The sequence below is a fragment of the Nymphaea colorata genome, chromosome 7, assembly GCF_008831285.2.
Source record: "Nymphaea colorata isolate Beijing-Zhang1983 chromosome 7, ASM883128v2, whole genome shotgun sequence".
In the NCBI taxonomy this organism is placed as follows: Eukaryota; Viridiplantae; Streptophyta; class Magnoliopsida; order Nymphaeales; family Nymphaeaceae; genus Nymphaea; species Nymphaea colorata.
In genome coordinates, this window is record NC_045144.1 from 20,726,629 (window position 1) to 20,744,073 (window position 17,445).

General features: G+C 35.5%; 2 protein-coding genes across 3 annotated transcripts; both read left to right on the top strand.

Moving 5' to 3' along the window:
• Window positions 1-1,305: 1,305 nt before the first annotated feature.
• LOC116257032 (uncharacterized) lies at window positions 1,306-6,707 on the top strand. 2 transcript variants are annotated; one of them, XM_031633626.2, is made up of 5 exons: window positions 1,306-1,716; window positions 2,659-2,829; window positions 2,960-3,094; window positions 5,728-6,138; window positions 6,385-6,707. In XM_031633626.2, exons 2-5 carry the CDS (start codon window positions 2,711-2,713, stop codon window positions 6,521-6,523), a joined length of 804 nt encoding a protein of 267 aa, XP_031489486.1. In that variant the 5' UTR covers window positions 1,306-1,716; window positions 2,659-2,710; the 3' UTR covers window positions 6,524-6,707. The 2 variants fall into 2 exon arrangements, with proteins under 2 accessions (XP_031489486.1, XP_031489487.1); XM_031633627.2 differs by having other exon boundaries at window positions 5,728-6,055.
• Window positions 6,708-11,483: 4,776 nt separating this feature from the next.
• LOC116257946 (uncharacterized) lies at window positions 11,484-16,532 on the top strand. Its single transcript, XM_031634971.2, has 4 exons — window positions 11,484-11,640; window positions 11,955-12,057; window positions 15,921-16,113; window positions 16,183-16,532. Exons 2-4 carry the CDS (start codon window positions 12,004-12,006, stop codon window positions 16,311-16,313), a joined length of 378 nt encoding a protein of 125 aa, XP_031490831.1. The 5' UTR covers window positions 11,484-11,640; window positions 11,955-12,003; the 3' UTR covers window positions 16,314-16,532.
• The last annotated feature ends 913 nt before the right edge of the window (window positions 16,533-17,445 follow it).

A 17,445-nucleotide genomic window follows, 5' to 3' on the forward strand; every position in this document is an offset into this window, starting at 1 on the left:
AAATAACCTGAATCGAGCAAGTCAGTCAGGGCCAAGGACGAGTTAGGCCAACCTTAACTCATGGTCAGGTTTTTTAACGATACAAGTTGACTCAGGCAATTCCCGAGCTAACTGGGCGAGTCAGCCAACTATGACCGCAAGCATTCTACTGTCTTCCATTTGTTGATAACATAGTTCTTGTTGTTCTTGGTTGCCAAGAGCAGGAACAAGACATCATGTTGATTAAATAGTTAGCAAACCCATGACTTGGATTCAAATGGGTTGAAGACTGGATTATCAAGCCAGCAAGTTGACTCGGCGGTTTGACTGAGTTAGGTCATCAATTTTATGGTCTATGTATTTTATTAAAAATGTAAAGGCAATTCCATCAGAAGTTCATGTTTGAATTCTTTCATCAACTGACACCAAATAATATGAAATTGTATAAACTTAGTAAAGTTTGTGATATTTCATCATTCAAAAAATAACAAACTTTAGTATTTAGTAATGCATGACAAAAAAAAAAAAACAAGTAATTAGTTGACGATCCTAGGTGACTCAGTAAACCCTGACTCGGAACCTAGTACATGGATGATCCTAACTAACCTGAACCTTCTAGTTTGCCAACTATGATTTCTAAAGTTTTTATAGACTTAAACCAAATGGTCTCGATGGCTCTCATTGTTTGGAAACTTTTTAATACAAGACCTCCGTAAGCAATGCATGGAATGAATAAGAATCTATACTAAGCACATGTATTTTCAAAAATTAAATCATGGTACACCAGGGGAGTGTTTGCATGTCTGGATAAGGGTATGTATGATCTCATTGTGTTATGTTTGAATGAGAAAGCTGGTAAATTCGAGCCTTTTTCTTTGAATCAAGTCCATACAAGCTGATTTATGTCATATTTTTTGTTTGTCTTTTAAACCAACATCATAGTTGGTAAACCCGTGACTCGGACTCGAATTTGGTGAAGATTAGGTCACTTAATTAGGAAGTTGACTGGAAGATTAAGCTGAGTTAGGACATAAATTACTATTATACATTTTTTAGTTTGTCGAGACTTCATGCTTGATTACTTCATCAACTGAAACTGTATAGCATGCAATGTGAGTATGTATATATTGAGTAAAGTTTGTGACATTTCACAATTCAAACAAAACAACATACTTCAATATTTAGCAACACAGAAAATCAAAGGTTGAAGACCTGAACATGTAGCTGCTAAAGTAAACCTAGAAAGTTGGATTTGGGTCGTGCATTTCAATGAATAGTAGTACAATCCAATTATATGAACCGATTGTTGTGAGTCGTCGTGCTTGCTATGTGACATTTGAGAGCGCGTTTGGATCGCTGTTCTGGCGCTGGAACAGAATCGCGCTGTTCCGTTTCTGCTGAAACAGATGCAAACGTCTGACTCACGGTTCGGTCGTGTTCCCGGAACAGGGACGGAACAGCGCTCGACGTCCGCAACTCCGCTTCCTAGTCCTTGTACTGTTCTCTCTCCCTCTGCTGCTGCTATTTCTCCCTCTCCTGCTCTCCATCCCTGCTCTTCTCGCGCCCTCTCCATCTGCTCTCTCGAGTTCTCAACCGTCGCCCGAAACGCTCTCCCTCTCTCGATTTCCCCTGCTCCCTATCGATTGTTCCATCGCTCTCCCCTGCTGCAACTCTCACGCCTTCTCCGATTGTGAGCCTACGCCGTGGTGTTCACCGCTGTCCATCGGCTAGCTCCAGGTATGGATGCAGGATGCTCTCCTTCTGGTCCAATCTTGGGTTCACCTGAATTTATGTCATGGGTGGGAAGAGCGAGCATAGCATGGGAAGGCCGAGCTTTTTTTTTTTCTTTTTTTGGTTGCACATGACGTGTTTGATGGAATGTCGGAGAGACCGATATCGAAGCCATCATGGACGAGATAGTGGACGGATTGTTCTTCTGCAATCGACTACTTTTTCTATCAACTATTTTGACTGATTTTTTCTTTTCTCGTTTATTCTTGGCAAGTTGGACGGCTTTTTCTTGTAAGTTTAGGTTGACGTGTTCTTCTGTTAATTGTTAGGAGTAGCAAGTTTTTTCTTCCTGTGTCTATTGCCTCAGTGACAGTCAAGGCAGGATCAAACTCAATTACATCCTTCTTTGCCTATATATGTATATAATTTTGTCATGCATGATATTACTGGAGAAAATAAAAATAAACTTTAGTTGAAGTTTTCTTAACTTGGATAAAAGCTGATAAAATTTATTCTTTGCATTGTCAGTGACTAGCCATTATTGTCTTAGCCTAAATAAAAATTACAAAGCCTGAACGTTTGCCAACTGCAAGAAATTTCCAGTTTATGTTTTTTTTTTTGGTATAGAATTATTTTTCAGTGCGTAATCTCGTACTTGAGATGATCTATGTTCTATATGTTCATACTTCAGATAAAGAATAGCGTGTGCTTGTGCATGTAAATGTGACCGCATATCTTTCCATCCAAGCATACCATGTCCTTTCGCATCTGACATCCATATCCATGTGAGTATTCTCACATGCTTTAAACCACAACGATTGACTTATTTTTCTTACCCAAAAATAAATGCAATGTATTATATAGCACTATGGCATACCACGATGTTTCATGATTCATAAACCTGTTTCTCTTTTTTTTAATCTCATTAATTTTTTGTTTCTGTTTCAGATCGTTGGAGGAAAGCTGCCGATTTGGGCTAGTCAGATAGTCATCTCATTTGATGGAGGCAACAAAATGGGTTGAATCAGAAGCGTCAAGCAATTCAGATGTAGAAGATGAAGAATCTGAAGATGAGGAATTATCATATATGTCAATAACAATTCCAAGTCTGCAAATCAGGTGAACATTATGTGCATGTGTTTCTCCTGGATTTTCACTTAAACTAAGAGATTCCACTAACATTAGAAGATTTCAGTTGCACGTTTTAGTTTGAATGTGGAAAAGCCAATCCTTCTAACCTTTTGGTCAGGACTGCAAAGGTTTCAATCGCTAGATGGGACCCAAAACTGGGTATGGGAGAAGTGGTACAGAAGAAGGGTGGAATGTGGAGAACTACAGGAATAGTCCGGGACAGCAAAGTTTATTGCTTGATGGAGGAAATCATGTAATTTTCCATCCTCATCTTTAGTTGTCTGCTTTCACAAATAATGCCTAAAAATGGTTTTGTTGTCAGTTTCGTTTTATGTGATGCCTAAAAGCAACTTAATCAATATATTTTACAATCGTGATATAATTTTGTTTCACGATGCTGATAGTCGAAGCGTGGGTTGTAATATTATTACCGTGATGAGCATTTTGACTGTTGATATAATCCTGGTGCCTGTTTTGTTTCATGTTGATGCTTTGTGATATCTTGATCTTTTCTATTTTGTGGATGTTACCAGCAATTTATACAATTTCGTCTATTTTCATGACTCAATATTTTTTGTAACCACTAAATAGTTCAAATTGCAAAATAGTCTATACTTTTTTTGTGGAAGTATCCGATGTTAAAAACTGTATGGATTTACTTTGAGGTAGTCAGATCACGGTACTTGTTGGGAAGATCTTTCTATTATTTTTGAGCTGAGTTTTGTCTTTTGCTGGACTCAACTTGAGATGAATTTTGTCGATAAGATTGTCATTCAACTTTTGCACACCAGTCAAATGTTCTTAACATATACATACATACATACATTTATATATATGTATGTATCTATGTAACTATGTACTTGTATGTATGTGTATGTATGTATATGAGCACTAGATTCAAATCAAGAAGTCTGACACAGGTTGGATGAGGTCCGAAAGGAACTAATTGGTCCAATTAGGGACTAAAATAAAACCAATAAGGAGTGCTAGAAACAAAATACTTTTAAGTGATAAAGGTAGTAAAAGTAATAAAAATCATAAAATATCATTATGAGCCTATTTAACCACATAATTCTCCCACTCCACGTATCCTTACATGATGATCAACTGGAATTAAATTACATAATGCTGTTCATATGTATGCAGATGTAAAAGAAGGTGATGTATGTCATGTCTAATGATTGTAACTCTTTCTTAGCTTTTTAAAAACTTATCCTACTTGAAAAATTTGGTAAAAAGATAAAACTAACCAGATGCAAGTTGTGTGGTCCCAAAAAGTTGCCAGACCATCGACTGGGCCGACTAAACATACTAATTAGCTAGTGGCTTGACAACTGACCTTGAAACTTCTATTAAATATCTTTAAATTGTCCATCAATTTCTGAATATTATACTGACTACAAGTAGGCTCATACAAGTATTGTGAGCCCTGTGTGCAAGTTTCTACTTTTTGTTTTCTGGCCCCACCTAGGACTTCAACTATACCCAATCCTGGGCCTTGGCCGAAGCTATGTAGGATGGTCCATTGCCTAGATCCACCTAGTTTTAGTATATGGCTGCTATCTGATGTTTTTTTTCATGAGGTAATTTTGATATGCCAAATTTGGTTAACTAGATGAAAGCACCGTAATGGACCAATTTATTGCACAAAGGCTGCATATTTGAAAGGTGTTAATTTCATATTGGGACTTTTGAGGTCTAGTGCTGATCTTTTCTTCGTGGTATCCATTATACATTTATGGACATTAGTAAGGGATCTGTCGTGGACTCTGTAAGTGCAATGTGCTATTTTCATGGATTATACACATTCCCCAGCCTAAGTTTGTTTCTGGGATATTCTATCTTTCCATGACATTTTTGCCCAAACTGGTGATCGTTCATTTTGCTTAATGTATGTTTTTTTTTTTATTTGTTCTACTATAATAGTATTTTTACCTATTTTGATCTTCTTAAGGAAAAAAAAAAACAGAAAACCTCATATTGTTTGGTTGGTTGAAAATTGAAATATTCACAAGGTTCACAGAATACAGTCTGAAATAAAATGATAAAAAATTATTCTAGTGTTGCTAAAATCATCGAGATGCAGGAAGGTGTTCCATGTAAGCATGAGGAGTAAATCATGAGCTTGATAGGCAAACTATAAAAAAAGGGGGATTTCTTGGGTAGTCAATTAGTCGGGTCTGAAGCAAACATGTTAGCAAACTACGGTCCAGATCTTGTATCTAGATGATGATGACAACTAGAGTCAAGTTCACAACCTATGTTTACTTAATTATTAGTGACTGCTGTTTAAGATGCAGTTTTCCAGTATGAACTGTCTATCTTGACATTTTTTTTTCGGATGGGCACCAAATTTATCTCTAAAAAGATAGAGGGAGGATGTTGTATATTATATGCTCCCTACTTTTATCTTCCCGTTTGGGCAGGAGGGATTATGCTTCCTACTTTTATCTTCCCGTTTGGACTGTCGACTCCCAACATATTTGTGAAGTGGTTTATAAATTGTAAATAACCTTGCAATATTGGCTATTTAGGTGACTCGTGGTTTTAGTTTAAGCTTTAAATCCTTTTGGACTATCAATAAATTATTTTGTTTGTTTGGTAAATAATATTGCTCCTTCATGTCTCTGTGTTCAATTGTTGATTGTAGTGGAGTTAGATTCCTTTTTCCGTTTTCCTACGAAGTTGTCAGAGACTGATATATGTTGATAAACTATGTGTTTGTTTTGAAATTGGTTTTTGTGGTGTTAACTTAATTCAGTGTTGCATCAGGCTTTCTTTTCCTTTTACCTAAACTGCACACCTCAAGTTGTGAACCTGTGAAACAATATAAGCTTAATGATAATTACATCTTGAATTTTTGAGTTATCTTCCAGCTCTTAATAGGTACATGGCAGAAAGAGGGGCACTTCTCCTATTAAATGATGATGCTAGTTATCTTCACTTGAAGGACATTTATAACTTGGTTACACAAGGACTTCACGGTTGCTCATGGAAATGCTTTGAGGTTTATAGGCATTTAAAAGCTCTTGGATATGTTGTGGGTCGTCATGGTCTTCTATGGACTACAAAATGCAAAGGAACATCCTCTTTAATTTCTTCTGCAAATTGCGAACACCATTTGGAATCAGAAAACCTGAAGTCAGAAGGTGATAGTGCCATCCTCACAGAGCTTTTCTCTGTTTTGGATATAAGCAGTTGTGATGCATTGAAGGTGAGTTTCGATGTTTATTTACCAAATAAGCAATTCAAGAAGTCGGCTCCTGGAGACCCTGGTTTCATGCTGTGTGTTGCAGGGTATGTTTCTCTTAATCATGTAGGATTTAGACAGTAGTAACTTATCTACAAGACTGCATCACAGCAAGCTCATTTCTGTCAATGACATTGTAAGACCAACAGTAGTTGAATCTTGAAGCCTTGAGCAGGCTCAGGTCGAGGCAGATGGATGTTGATTCAATATCTAATATTTGCAATGTTTTTAATGTTGTGTGAAGTTCATTGTTCCTCACAAAATTCTTTACTTTTTTTCTTTTTCTTTGACAGGGAGATTCCTCCAACAATTGTCCAGGTAGAGAACCTCAGAAAGCAATCCGGAGATATTCCAATTAAGTTTGCTCATGTTGACCATGGCCGTGTTAGCATCTTCTCTTACAATAAAGTTGAACTGCCAATTCTGCCTTGATACTTCATACAATCATATTTATTACTTTATTGACCATTTGAATTCACCTAGTTCAAAGTGATTGGCATGTACCAGTTGATCAAAAGAAGCAAGATCCTGTTGTAAACCTGATGAAAAATTGTAAATCTGAAGTGCCTTTTTATTCAAAATGTCAAAAGAAGTTCAGGTGTAGAGTTATTTATTATTATTTTGTTATAATAGTGCTTCCAAGGAAAAATACGGCCAAACAAAAAAATACAATATCATAAAGTAGAAAATTAAATGACGAAATATGATTTACAAAGTTGATTCAAATGGAGTGTTTTCCTTAAATAACAAATAAGTTACATTTTAGAAAAAGAAAAAGAATAAGGGAGATTAGTATTGTTGATGAAAATAATGTTCTTTTTGAAATTCCCAATAATGATAGCCTAAAGTAAGAATACAGAAGGTCATACGCTTGGGCCCTAACACTGGGCTGCGCATTAGGGCCGAATAATAGTTTGTGTTTGAATACCATGGGATTAATTTTCTCGTCCAACTATTGTGGAACAAAAGGAGCTCTTTGTCACTTGCCTACATAAGTATAATTAGTCGTTTATAGTTACTAAACATAATACTTTTTCAGAAAATATGGTTCTAACAATAAGCACGCAATGAGGTTTTCCCATCTTTTTTTTTATGACTTTCTAAAGAAATAGACCTTTTTCTAGCAACTCATGCTACTGCTTTATTAAGAATACATTATATAATTTAAAAACTTCTCACGTTATATAAATATCAATTTCAAAAGTAATATAATTTGTTCTACAACATGTCATAAATCATTACTATTTAGTGATAGTGATTAAATTTTGTTTCTTTTTAAAGAACGATTTCATCAATCAAAATGAGTTACTAATGCAGCGCATGGAGTTCACTGATTAACACTAATGCACTAGAAAGAAGCGATGGGAAAGCTTGCAAGTTACACGTCAAAGTTGCATTATTGAAACTTGTTTTGAATCGAAAGAGGTTCTAATTGACCTATCTGTTCGGCATTTAGTTTTGTTTAAAATAATTTTTTAATAAAAAATTAAAGGATCCAGTTTTTATCCATTTTATAGCGAATGTTCTTCTCAAACACTCCTTGTTTTTTTTTTTTTTCACTGTCGTAAATGAAATGCCGACACCCAACTCACCCTCCTCAACAAGGAAAGAGCAATTAAGTATTAATAATTTCTCGGTTCAAATTCATCACCATTTATTATTTACACAGCAAAGTGAGGAAGGGAAGGAAGAATATTCCTTTTCTTCTTGATAAAATCTTTTATCAAGTTAGCTAGGTCATCCTTTTGAACTTTGGACTTAATTTTTGTTTCTTCCATAGTTTGGCATATTTGTCAATCAATTACTTACCTTATGCCTTGAATTAAAGTAATTTCTTCAAGTTGAGGCTGGTATTATCGGATAAGTTGAAGCGCCTTCAATAGACGAATGTACTTTTGCTTCTGTCATTGAAGAGGTGAACACAAGACTTGAGGTGAGAGTCGTTACGCGGTCAGTTTTTGTTTTGAATTTTTAGAACGTCAACTTTTTGTATTACAAATGAAAGGTTGCCGACATGCAAGTTAAACATGGTAAGGATAGTACTTCCAAAGCACCAAAAACATGCAATGTACCATAAGTTAACAAGTGGTTAGGTGGAGACTTCGGCTCTATAAAGTGAAACACTATTTCTTTTTGGTCATCTAATATGTAGGTTTACTTCCTCTTTGGATTGTAGTTTTAGTTTATAATGAATATTTCATGCATTTAGAGAATATTTCATATATTTTATGTTTTGATGTAACCGACCTGCACATGCATCGTGGTAGCATTAATTAGAAGGGGAAGAAAATGCATTACCGTGATGCACATGCACCGGTGCTCTTGTTCACCGGTAAAGATCTTTAAGGTGGAAAAACTACCGGTGACATTTGTATGGGCCTGGTTGTCGAAGGGGAAAAATGGAAAGATAATAAGTTGTCTTTTCATACATTGACAGAAATATCTATTTCATTTCCGAAAATGCAAAAAGGCATCTCTTTTTAGCACAACATATAGCATGCAGGCTTTTATTTTACTAAATCTGCATCCAGCTTTTTATTAAAAAAAAAAAAAAAAAAAAACTTCCATCTAGCATGCGTTTAAAAACAACTTTAACAGCTGCCCTTTTTTTTCTTTTGGGTTAAAAAGTCCCCAGCATGTACAACCCTCTCTGAAAACAAAATGCACTAATAAATGTGTCTTTTTTTTTTTTTTGGTTGGAAAGTCCCCAAAAATTGTACACCCCTTCTTTGGAGACAAAATACACTAATAAATGTGTATCCTTAAAAAATAAAATCTAACAGGACTACATTTTTTAAAAAGGCAAGAATCATTAGCAATTGTACGTCATTTAATAAATGATTAGCTCAATTATTAAGCATGTAACTTTTCTCCCTTTGTAGTTTTCTCCCATCCCCAATAATATAGTCTAACTAGTTAGACTGGCAAACAGTGAAAGTATGATCGTTAATTCAATTTTTTATGAACTTTATTATGATAGATGCATAGTTGATGTGCATTTTATCTAAGTACCAAGGGAACTCTAGACTCTAGAGTAAGTCTGGAGGCCGGCCCGACATCCAAAAACCGGACTCAGGTCAGGCTTGACTCGGAAAACTCAAACTCAGCCTAATTAAATTTAAAAATATATATTTTTAATACAAAATATTATATATATATATATATATTAATAAAAATAAATAAAAAATAACTTATCGAGCCTGAATCGGGCTTATTGGGCTCACCCGAGCCAGCCAGATAACGAGTCGAACCGAGTCTGGTACTCGGCGGCAGCCCGGTCCGATATACAGCTTTATTAAGAAAAGAAAAAAAAAAAGCTTAAAGGCTTTGGTGTTTTTAGGTATCTCTAATTTTCTTTTTCACTCTTGCATATTAAAGATGCAATGTTCTATATACCAAAGGGTGCTCAAGAGAACTGAACTATATCCCCGACATACTTCTTTATAAAAAGCACCCAAAACCAAGGGATAAAAGTTGTGCACTTAGGTTGATAGGATGGAATTTTATTGTAGCACAGAAAATTTAATTTAAATTTTTAAAATTTTTTCAGTTGGGATTCAAAACTAAAAAAAGTTTCTGGAAATGTTATTCTTCACTATCAAACGATGAAATTTAATTCTTGATGAAATTTAATTCTAAGTTAACAAACACAACCGTTTTAGAAATATAAAAGTTTATTTTTAATTCACCAATTTCGAAAATAAATTTCCGAAAACCTTTTTACATATTTTCAACATCAAACGCTACATTAAACAAAGCCTTAATGGCAAACATTTTTTTTTTTTTGGAAAAGCCGCTTCAATAAAACATCCATTTTTTTTTTTCTTTTGAAAAGGCTCCTGTGTCAGACGTCCCATTTTGTCTTTAATATCTTTACTATGTTTCTCTTTTAATAAAGTGACCTTTGAAAAACATGCATCTTTACTCGAAAGTATATCTCGCACGTTTTTAAAATTTTTAATATTCTAGTTACTTTTGGAAAATACAATTTTAAAAGACGCTTTTCAGTAAAAACAATGTGTAAACCGAACTCCAAATAAGAAAAATCAGCTCGCACTAGTAGCAATGCTGAGTCGAATGCTAAGTGATCTAAATCATTCATACACAATTCAAAATTAAGAATTCTTATTTTATGAGCCAGAACTTTTTTTTAGGGATAGACCAAACCATCTGCGGGTCGAACCAAAATGAACGACGGTAAGGCCAAGAGGAGCGACGGGTCGGGCCCCCCTCCCTTCACCCCTGACTAACAAGCAACAAAAGAAAAATTGAGAAAGCACACCATGGTTGAGGACTAAAATCATGTTGTTGTCAAGTTTTTAAAATTTATGACAGATTCAACTCATATTTGTAACCTTAATTTCCTGGTCTTTGCAGCGTTTGACCATGTAATTAAATCATATTGCCCAACTGTGGCTTTTTCTAGCACATAATGTAATTCTTTCCTTTCCAATCCAATGGTATATTTGTTATGTTATTACTCAAGGAATTATAAATATGGCGTGGTATAGCGTAATTGGTTGAGCTGATGACTCAGTGAGAGCTCGATCGTTATGTTCGATTCTCATAAGCCTTACTCCCCTAAGGCAAGTGCTACTCACAAGTTGAATGGAGTAATAGTAAGTTCATTTGGTCCCAATATAACATGGTAATTAATATGACAAAAAAACAAAATACCCATGGTTTCTATTTACTTTCTCAACTACATTCCATAATCTTAATGCATGGTTAACTATGTTTAAATAACTTAGTTTTTATTAAGGTTTTGAAATAATGATCTCTCGTTTTTATTAATGTTATTAAGTTATTTACGGAAAATCTAGTTGTATTACTAAAGGAAGATATATTTTCACACTCTTTCTTAAGAAATCATACAGTTTTGCTACTTTAACAATTACATTTTAAAAAATAATCTAATAGATCTTTTTCATTAACCATGGAAATACAAGGTGACTGGGCTTTTGAAATGACAATATGAAAAGTTTAGGCATGTTTTCTATTTGTTGCTAATTCTTTAAGTGCGTGTTTTGGAAATTTCTCCAAATATAAAATATATTTAAATTTTTACATGTAATCAAGATAAATACTTGTTGGAATGGATCTTACACTAGGAGCTTAGTTTCCAACAAAATGTGTGTTTTTTTTTTATAAAATCTGATTAACTAACTCAAATTCTATTCAAATCTCAAATTTCATGAGAATCATCGACATCCCTATTTATGTGTGCGTGTACGCATGCATGTTGCATGTGTGTGTGATCCACGCATGCATGTGCGTGCTGCCCGACTCACAGATGAGGGAGTGAGAGAAAAAATGTGTGTGTGTGTGTGCGTGCACGGATGCGTGCATGTGCATGCGTCTGTGCCTGTCGGGGGACACATGGTGGAGCTAGCGATGGCCTTCTTTCGATTTCCGAAGCTCTTCTATATGCTTCTACAGAGAGGGAGAGAGAGAGAGAGAGAGTAAAGGAGAGTGACGAAATCGAAGCATTACTACCTTATCCCTCTCCCTACAGAGACGGGGGACCGACACGGAAGAAGAAGAAGAGGGTGCGGTTCCCTCTCCTTTTCTCTCTCTGTTTCTTCTTCTGCCGGTACTTTTGGGATAATTTCTGTGTCTTTATAGGAAGCACCGTGAACCTTCAATACGAGCTCCGCCAAGCTCCCCAAATCCCCCTTTCCCTGCCGATTCCGCTACTATTTTGTTGGGAATTAGGGCTTTGGGGGATCTCTGTCGTCTTGCTTTTGCCTTGTTTGTTCGTAATTTCGATGGATGCTTTGGATCAGTCTGCTTCGGCGATCTTGTTTGGTTTTTTGCCTTTTTGGGATCTTCTTCTTATGCGGTTTCATTTTCGGCGTTGAAGGTTCTGCTGGCGGAAGTTTAGGTTTCTAAGTGAAGGTGAATCGATCGGGATGAGTAAGGAACGGCAGCCAGAACCGTTGGATTTCTTTATCTGGACGGTGGAGGTGCGTTGGTTTTACGTGTTCAAGGCGGCTTATCTCTTTTCCGTTTCCTGTTTGTGTTGAAGATGAGATTGGGGTGGGATTTGGTAGTTTTTTGTCGGCTTCATTTTTTCAATGTTCTTGATGAAATTCGCTATTCTGTGGTATTCCTCACGATTAGAGCTGCAATTTCTCAATACCTGATCAATCGTTTATTTCCTGTTCTTTGGCGCGTTTGACCGTTTTCCTGTAAATAAAGCAGATATTAATTTGACTTTTCGTCACTCTTTTCTGTCTTGAGCTGTTCAATTACTAGGCGTCTTGAATGGTGTACGTCTTTTTCCCTCATAGTATGCGAAGTCGAGCATTCTGGCATTCAAGTTTGGTGTTACACAAGGGGCTTGTTATAGCATTGTTGCAGAATACATCGACACTAGATTTAAGTTAAGTGTTCCTGCATAATTGTATGATGAAAGCTTGCAATCGGTATGCCTTGAGGTGCTCCCTGATGACTTCTTTTGCTTTATCCTTATCTTCATAGAGGTACTCCTTGGTGGGGTATCTTCACAGTTAGTCAATCCAAGGATTGCTGATTTTTCAATAATTTGAGACCTGATTCTCAAAATTTGACTGTTGAAAACAATACGTATAACTTTTCATGAATCTTTCGTATGAGCAAGTGGATATATAGGCTATTCATAACCTGAGAACATCTATGTTGAAACATTTCTTTGTTTCACTATATTCTATATTTTGAAATCATTTATAGCAAATCTAGTTCGTAAGTTTGTACAAACTTGATCACTTTGCCCCTATGTGTATATTTTCTCATCAAATTCAGCACGTAAACATAATGAGTAACACATGGAGTTCAAAAGAATTTCTAATATTCTAAAGCCAACATTTTACCCGAAACTCTACAGTTTGTTGCATTATCTATGATAAACTGCACAACACTCATATGTCCTATTTCTTTCCTAACATCTTAAAATTTTAAAATACATGAAACAATAAACATTGGAGAGTCTAGCAAATCAATAGATTTCAAAAACATAATTCCTTTAGGATAACATACATGGAAATTTATCATGTTTTTGTATTTTTTTCATCTGCAAAGAACACTGTACCCTCCTCTCCAAGTCAATCTCAATTCATCACAATATGTTCTTCATTCTTTAACATGTCAATCGAGAATTTTTCCTCTCAGTTGATTATAAGAGGGCGTTTTATGCATAGAGTCCATAGAAGTAATTGCATCTACTGCAGTGTGAAATTGACATGAATTTGCCATTAATGCTTCATAAATCATCTCCAAACTGCTTTATTTACCTGTTCTATCAAATGTTTGAGAGTCACGATTATCCAAATATTAGGTCGAGAACCTGAAGTAATTTGTCATGTGGACAAAAAAAGAAAAAAATTTAATTGAGGCAAAAAACGTTTGACCTTATATTTGATGCTTTACTGGATGACCCATCACCTGTTCCACCTCTTCTATTTTTTGTTAGAGTACCTTCTGCATGCATCATTGCTTTGCTTTTTGCCTTCAAACTAGCCATGTGTGATCCTATGCTGCGTCAGCAGGATTAGAAGTAGGAAGCTAAATATCATCGCCATCCTCCACTTTCCAGGGTTCAATATAGCCATTTCAGCATCTTTTATCCTTTTTTATAACTTTTTAGCTTTTAGGGCTTCAATCATTTGCATAAATTGCCATTGTACAGCTCCTGTCAGATCTTTAGAAGTGTCAGGCACCACATTTTCATATGTCCTGACTAAATAGTATTTTAGCTGGGAGATTCCTGCAACAATCTCTTTCTTACAAAAGTTACAAAGCAGCTGATTATCATTGTTTGCTCGAGAGTGCTATTTCCATGTGGGGTTACTTGGAAGCTATGTCTTATAAAACGATAAAAATCTATGATGAGAGCGAAAGATTTTATACTTTCACGGTAGAAGTAGGTTGTCATACATAGAAAGAAGAAAAAATTCTCTTTCTTCAACTGCAAATTGATCTCTCACACGCATTTAATCGATGCTTTCTTCTTTGAAATGGCAAAAGCTCCTTCTCACACAATTCCTAGTTGTGTCGGAGTTGGCTATGAGGGGGTTTTATATTTAAAAATGAAAAAAAAGAAAATCCAGATCCTCTTTCTTTTCCACAACTCCCATATTGCACTTATGATACTGAGTAAGTTGATTGATCAAGTAACAGAATGTCTAAGCAGTAAATATCAAAATCTTGGCAATTTCTTTGCTTAATAATTTGATCGTTTGAGCAACAAAATCTTTAAGAGTCAAGCTCTCTTGGCAACAATGTGATGTGTCTTTACCTTTGTCTCCATTAGGTCAATGAGACATGAAATATTTTGTTATCCTTTATTTTTCTTTCATATATGATGCATGGATGTAAGTGCCGATAGCAATTTTTTTGTGAATTATCCTTTTCGTGGAAAAAGCACCTGACATTATTTCTTTGTTATTACACTATTCATGAGGAGGGACAGATGTATGACATTCTGAAATTTTTGTAGATCAAACTCTTATCACGTCACTCTCCCTCATTTATGGGCTTGTCAATGATTTGTCGGTCCTAATAATTTAACATTGATTAATCATAAGTTTAAGCATAAACCTCTCTTGAGAATGTTGCATCTCTTTCTTTATTCCAGTGTCACAAAAAACACGATAAATTATATTGCCGTTTAAAACTTAAAAAAACATTAAAAACGAAAAAAACACATTTTTAACACGTTTTTGTGTGTTTTTTTCCTTTTTTCATGTTTTTTTAATGCCAAACAATTTTTTTTCATTTTCTATTTTTTATTTGTTGCAAATCTACTTATGTTTTTTATGTTTGTGTTGTTAGTTTCTCACTTATTTTATCTTTTCCCCATTTTTAGTTTTTTTTTTTTTACTAATTTCCTGTATTTTTTCCTTTTTTTCAAGCTCGCCATATTATACCTTCGCCTTATTATACCCCAGAAAAACCTCGCCGTTTAAAACTGCAAAACGTTATTTGTGATTATGCTTTATCTCATTTTTTATTAGGCTAATGAGCAAGAATGTGTTTATCTTTATTTTTCTTTAGAAAGTTGCATTGTATATAAATTGCTTACAACATTTTAGTGGTGAGAATTCTCTCCTTTTTTAGGAAAAAGCATCTCACATTGTTTCTTCAGCATTACACTATTTGTGAAGAGGGACGAACATGTGAGTCTGATTTTTTGGTGGTCTGAGAAAGTACATTCTCATTGACCTGAGAAGTGTAGTAATTACATGTTATCTTGATGGCTGGACATGCCAGGTCACCTCTTGTTTAGTCCATTCTTTGGGAACTTATCATTTTGTTCGCATGGAACATCTTCTTTTTTGTTGTGCATTCCCCTTTTGTGCCGCATCCTTGTCCTAGACTCCTAGTCATATAGTCAGCTCACTATATAGGCATTTACATTGAAAGTGGTCACAAGTTTGAAAACATATATGAACCATTTGCTGTTACACAAGCAGACTTCCATATATGAAAACATGTAAACCTAGTCTGAGGTTCTTGTCCCACATGTGGTGCCACATATTGCAACAAATCTGTAAAAGGAGAGGTTGTTAATTGTTAAATATTAAATTTAACACTGTTGGATCTTTAATTTTTCCTATTTATATATATTTTTTAATTGTGTATGAAGAAAGAAAGAACAAAAGGTGTTACTGCATTAGGGCGTGTCCATTAACTCATGGTTACTTCTGCTCTAGAAGCTCATGAACTTACGAATGTAGTAAAGGATCCTCTAGAAAATATTGCTTAGCTTGGGGAAACTGCTTTTGAGGGGTTTTATCAAGTCAGTACTGCTTCATTGTTCGATGGTTTGACCGACTGTTGTTCATATCAGGATGTAGGGTTATGGCTTGAAGAAATTAATCTGGGTGGTTACAGACAAATATTTAAAGAAAACGGTGTCAACGGTGAGTATCTGGATAGCTTGTCTACATTTACCACTGAACAGATTCTGCGGTTTATCAGGAGGTGCCGTATGAAATGGGGAGACTTCATTACTCTGTGCAAGGAGCTTAGACGCATTAAGGGTAATTGCTGTTCTTCCCTTTTTCTATAAGGTAGGTCATATTCTTAGCTTCTGGTCCTTTATTTCGCAGTTGCATTGCTCAAAGGAGAGGAGCATGTTAGACGTCCATGGTGGGCTCCCCCCTGCCTATCAGTTGTCTTTGTCAAGGTGGCGAAGCACAATCGGCAATCTCGAGTTGTCTCATTGAAGCAGGAACCGTGATGTGCACAGACTGGTATATATGTATTATAATTTATGTTAAGTTATTGTTGCGGTTGGCTGTCCACATCGTTCTGCCCTTCAACCGTTATCCCTTTCATATTTAGTCCACTTTATGTTCATACAAGTCATGACTCTCTTTTGTTAGTTCCTTCATGAAAATCATTTTTGTTGAACATATGAAAAAATATAGTGTGAAGTGGTATTCAATGTTTTATTGAATGTAGTGATTCAGTTATGCAGAATATCAAATGAAGGGAGCATGGACACGTTATATGCAAACAAACATGCACCCTTCTCACAAAACTTTGTCCATTAACATAAGGGCCTACAGTGTTATGCTCCGGACCTACTGAATTCATCCCAATTATTCTTTCTAATTATTGCTCCAAAAAGCTGTTCATGTTATAGAATTGAACCTGAAAAGTTGATTTTCTGTTAGATTTTGGCTGGTGAGTGTTTTTGCAAGAATTTATAGAAGATTAGAGAGAGAGAAAGTGCGCGAGAGAGAGAGCAGATTTATCGATTTCTGATAGATACTGACTAGTGGATTGTCTTTAAAGGTTTGTAGAAATCTGATATTGCTCTTGGGGAGAGAGAGAGAGAGAGAGAGAGAGGTTTGACCCCAAAATCTGTTAAAGACTTGGGCGCGCGTTTCCGGCTGAGGTAGTGGGCCTTACTGAACTGAACAGGTCCTTAAAACCAGCAAGAAAAACGAGGAACTTTTTACAAAAGCAGACTAATAAAAATGGTGGGTTGGGTTTGAATTTCTTTCACTAATTTAGAAAGTTAAGTAAAATAAATCAACACTTCAGCAGGTTCTTGTTATTTCATCAAAAGATAAGCGTGTTATAAAATTTTCAGAAACAAATAGAGCTGTCTTATCAAGCCGAATGTCTCCAGGCCATTAGTCACAAATCTTGAAAACTTGGGCGAGATCTGCAGCTGAAAGACAAACCTTCAAACTTAAACTCAATGATCAAATGAAAAAAAAAGAATCAACTATATAAGTTGCAGAAAACTATGACCATGGCGACCGATAAATTGAACGTTGGCCACAAACACTGATCTAATTACGATTCCAGGGAACTGAAAGTCTATAAATGGCAAATCTATTTTGTAGGCTGATTCTCAA

Coding starts and splice junctions, on each gene's coding strand:
- LOC116257032 (XM_031633626.2), top strand. CDS start 2,711: ATGGAGGCAACAAAATGGGTTGAATCAGAAGCGTCAAGCAATTCAGAT. Junction 2,830..2,959: donor ATTCCAAGTCTGCAAATCAG/GTGAACATTATG, acceptor CCTTTTGGTCAG/GACTGCAAAGGTTTCAATCG. Junction 3,095..5,727: donor TGCTTGATGGAGGAAATCAT/GTAATTTTCCAT, acceptor AGCTCTTAATAG/GTACATGGCAGAAAGAGGGG.
- LOC116257946 (XM_031634971.2), top strand. CDS start 12,004: ATGAGTAAGGAACGGCAGCCAGAACCGTTGGATTTCTTTATCTGGACG. Junction 12,058..15,920: donor TCTTTATCTGGACGGTGGAG/GTGCGTTGGTTT, acceptor TGTTCATATCAG/GATGTAGGGTTATGGCTTGA. Junction 16,114..16,182: donor GGAGCTTAGACGCATTAAGG/GTAATTGCTGTT, acceptor TTTATTTCGCAG/TTGCATTGCTCAAAGGAGAG.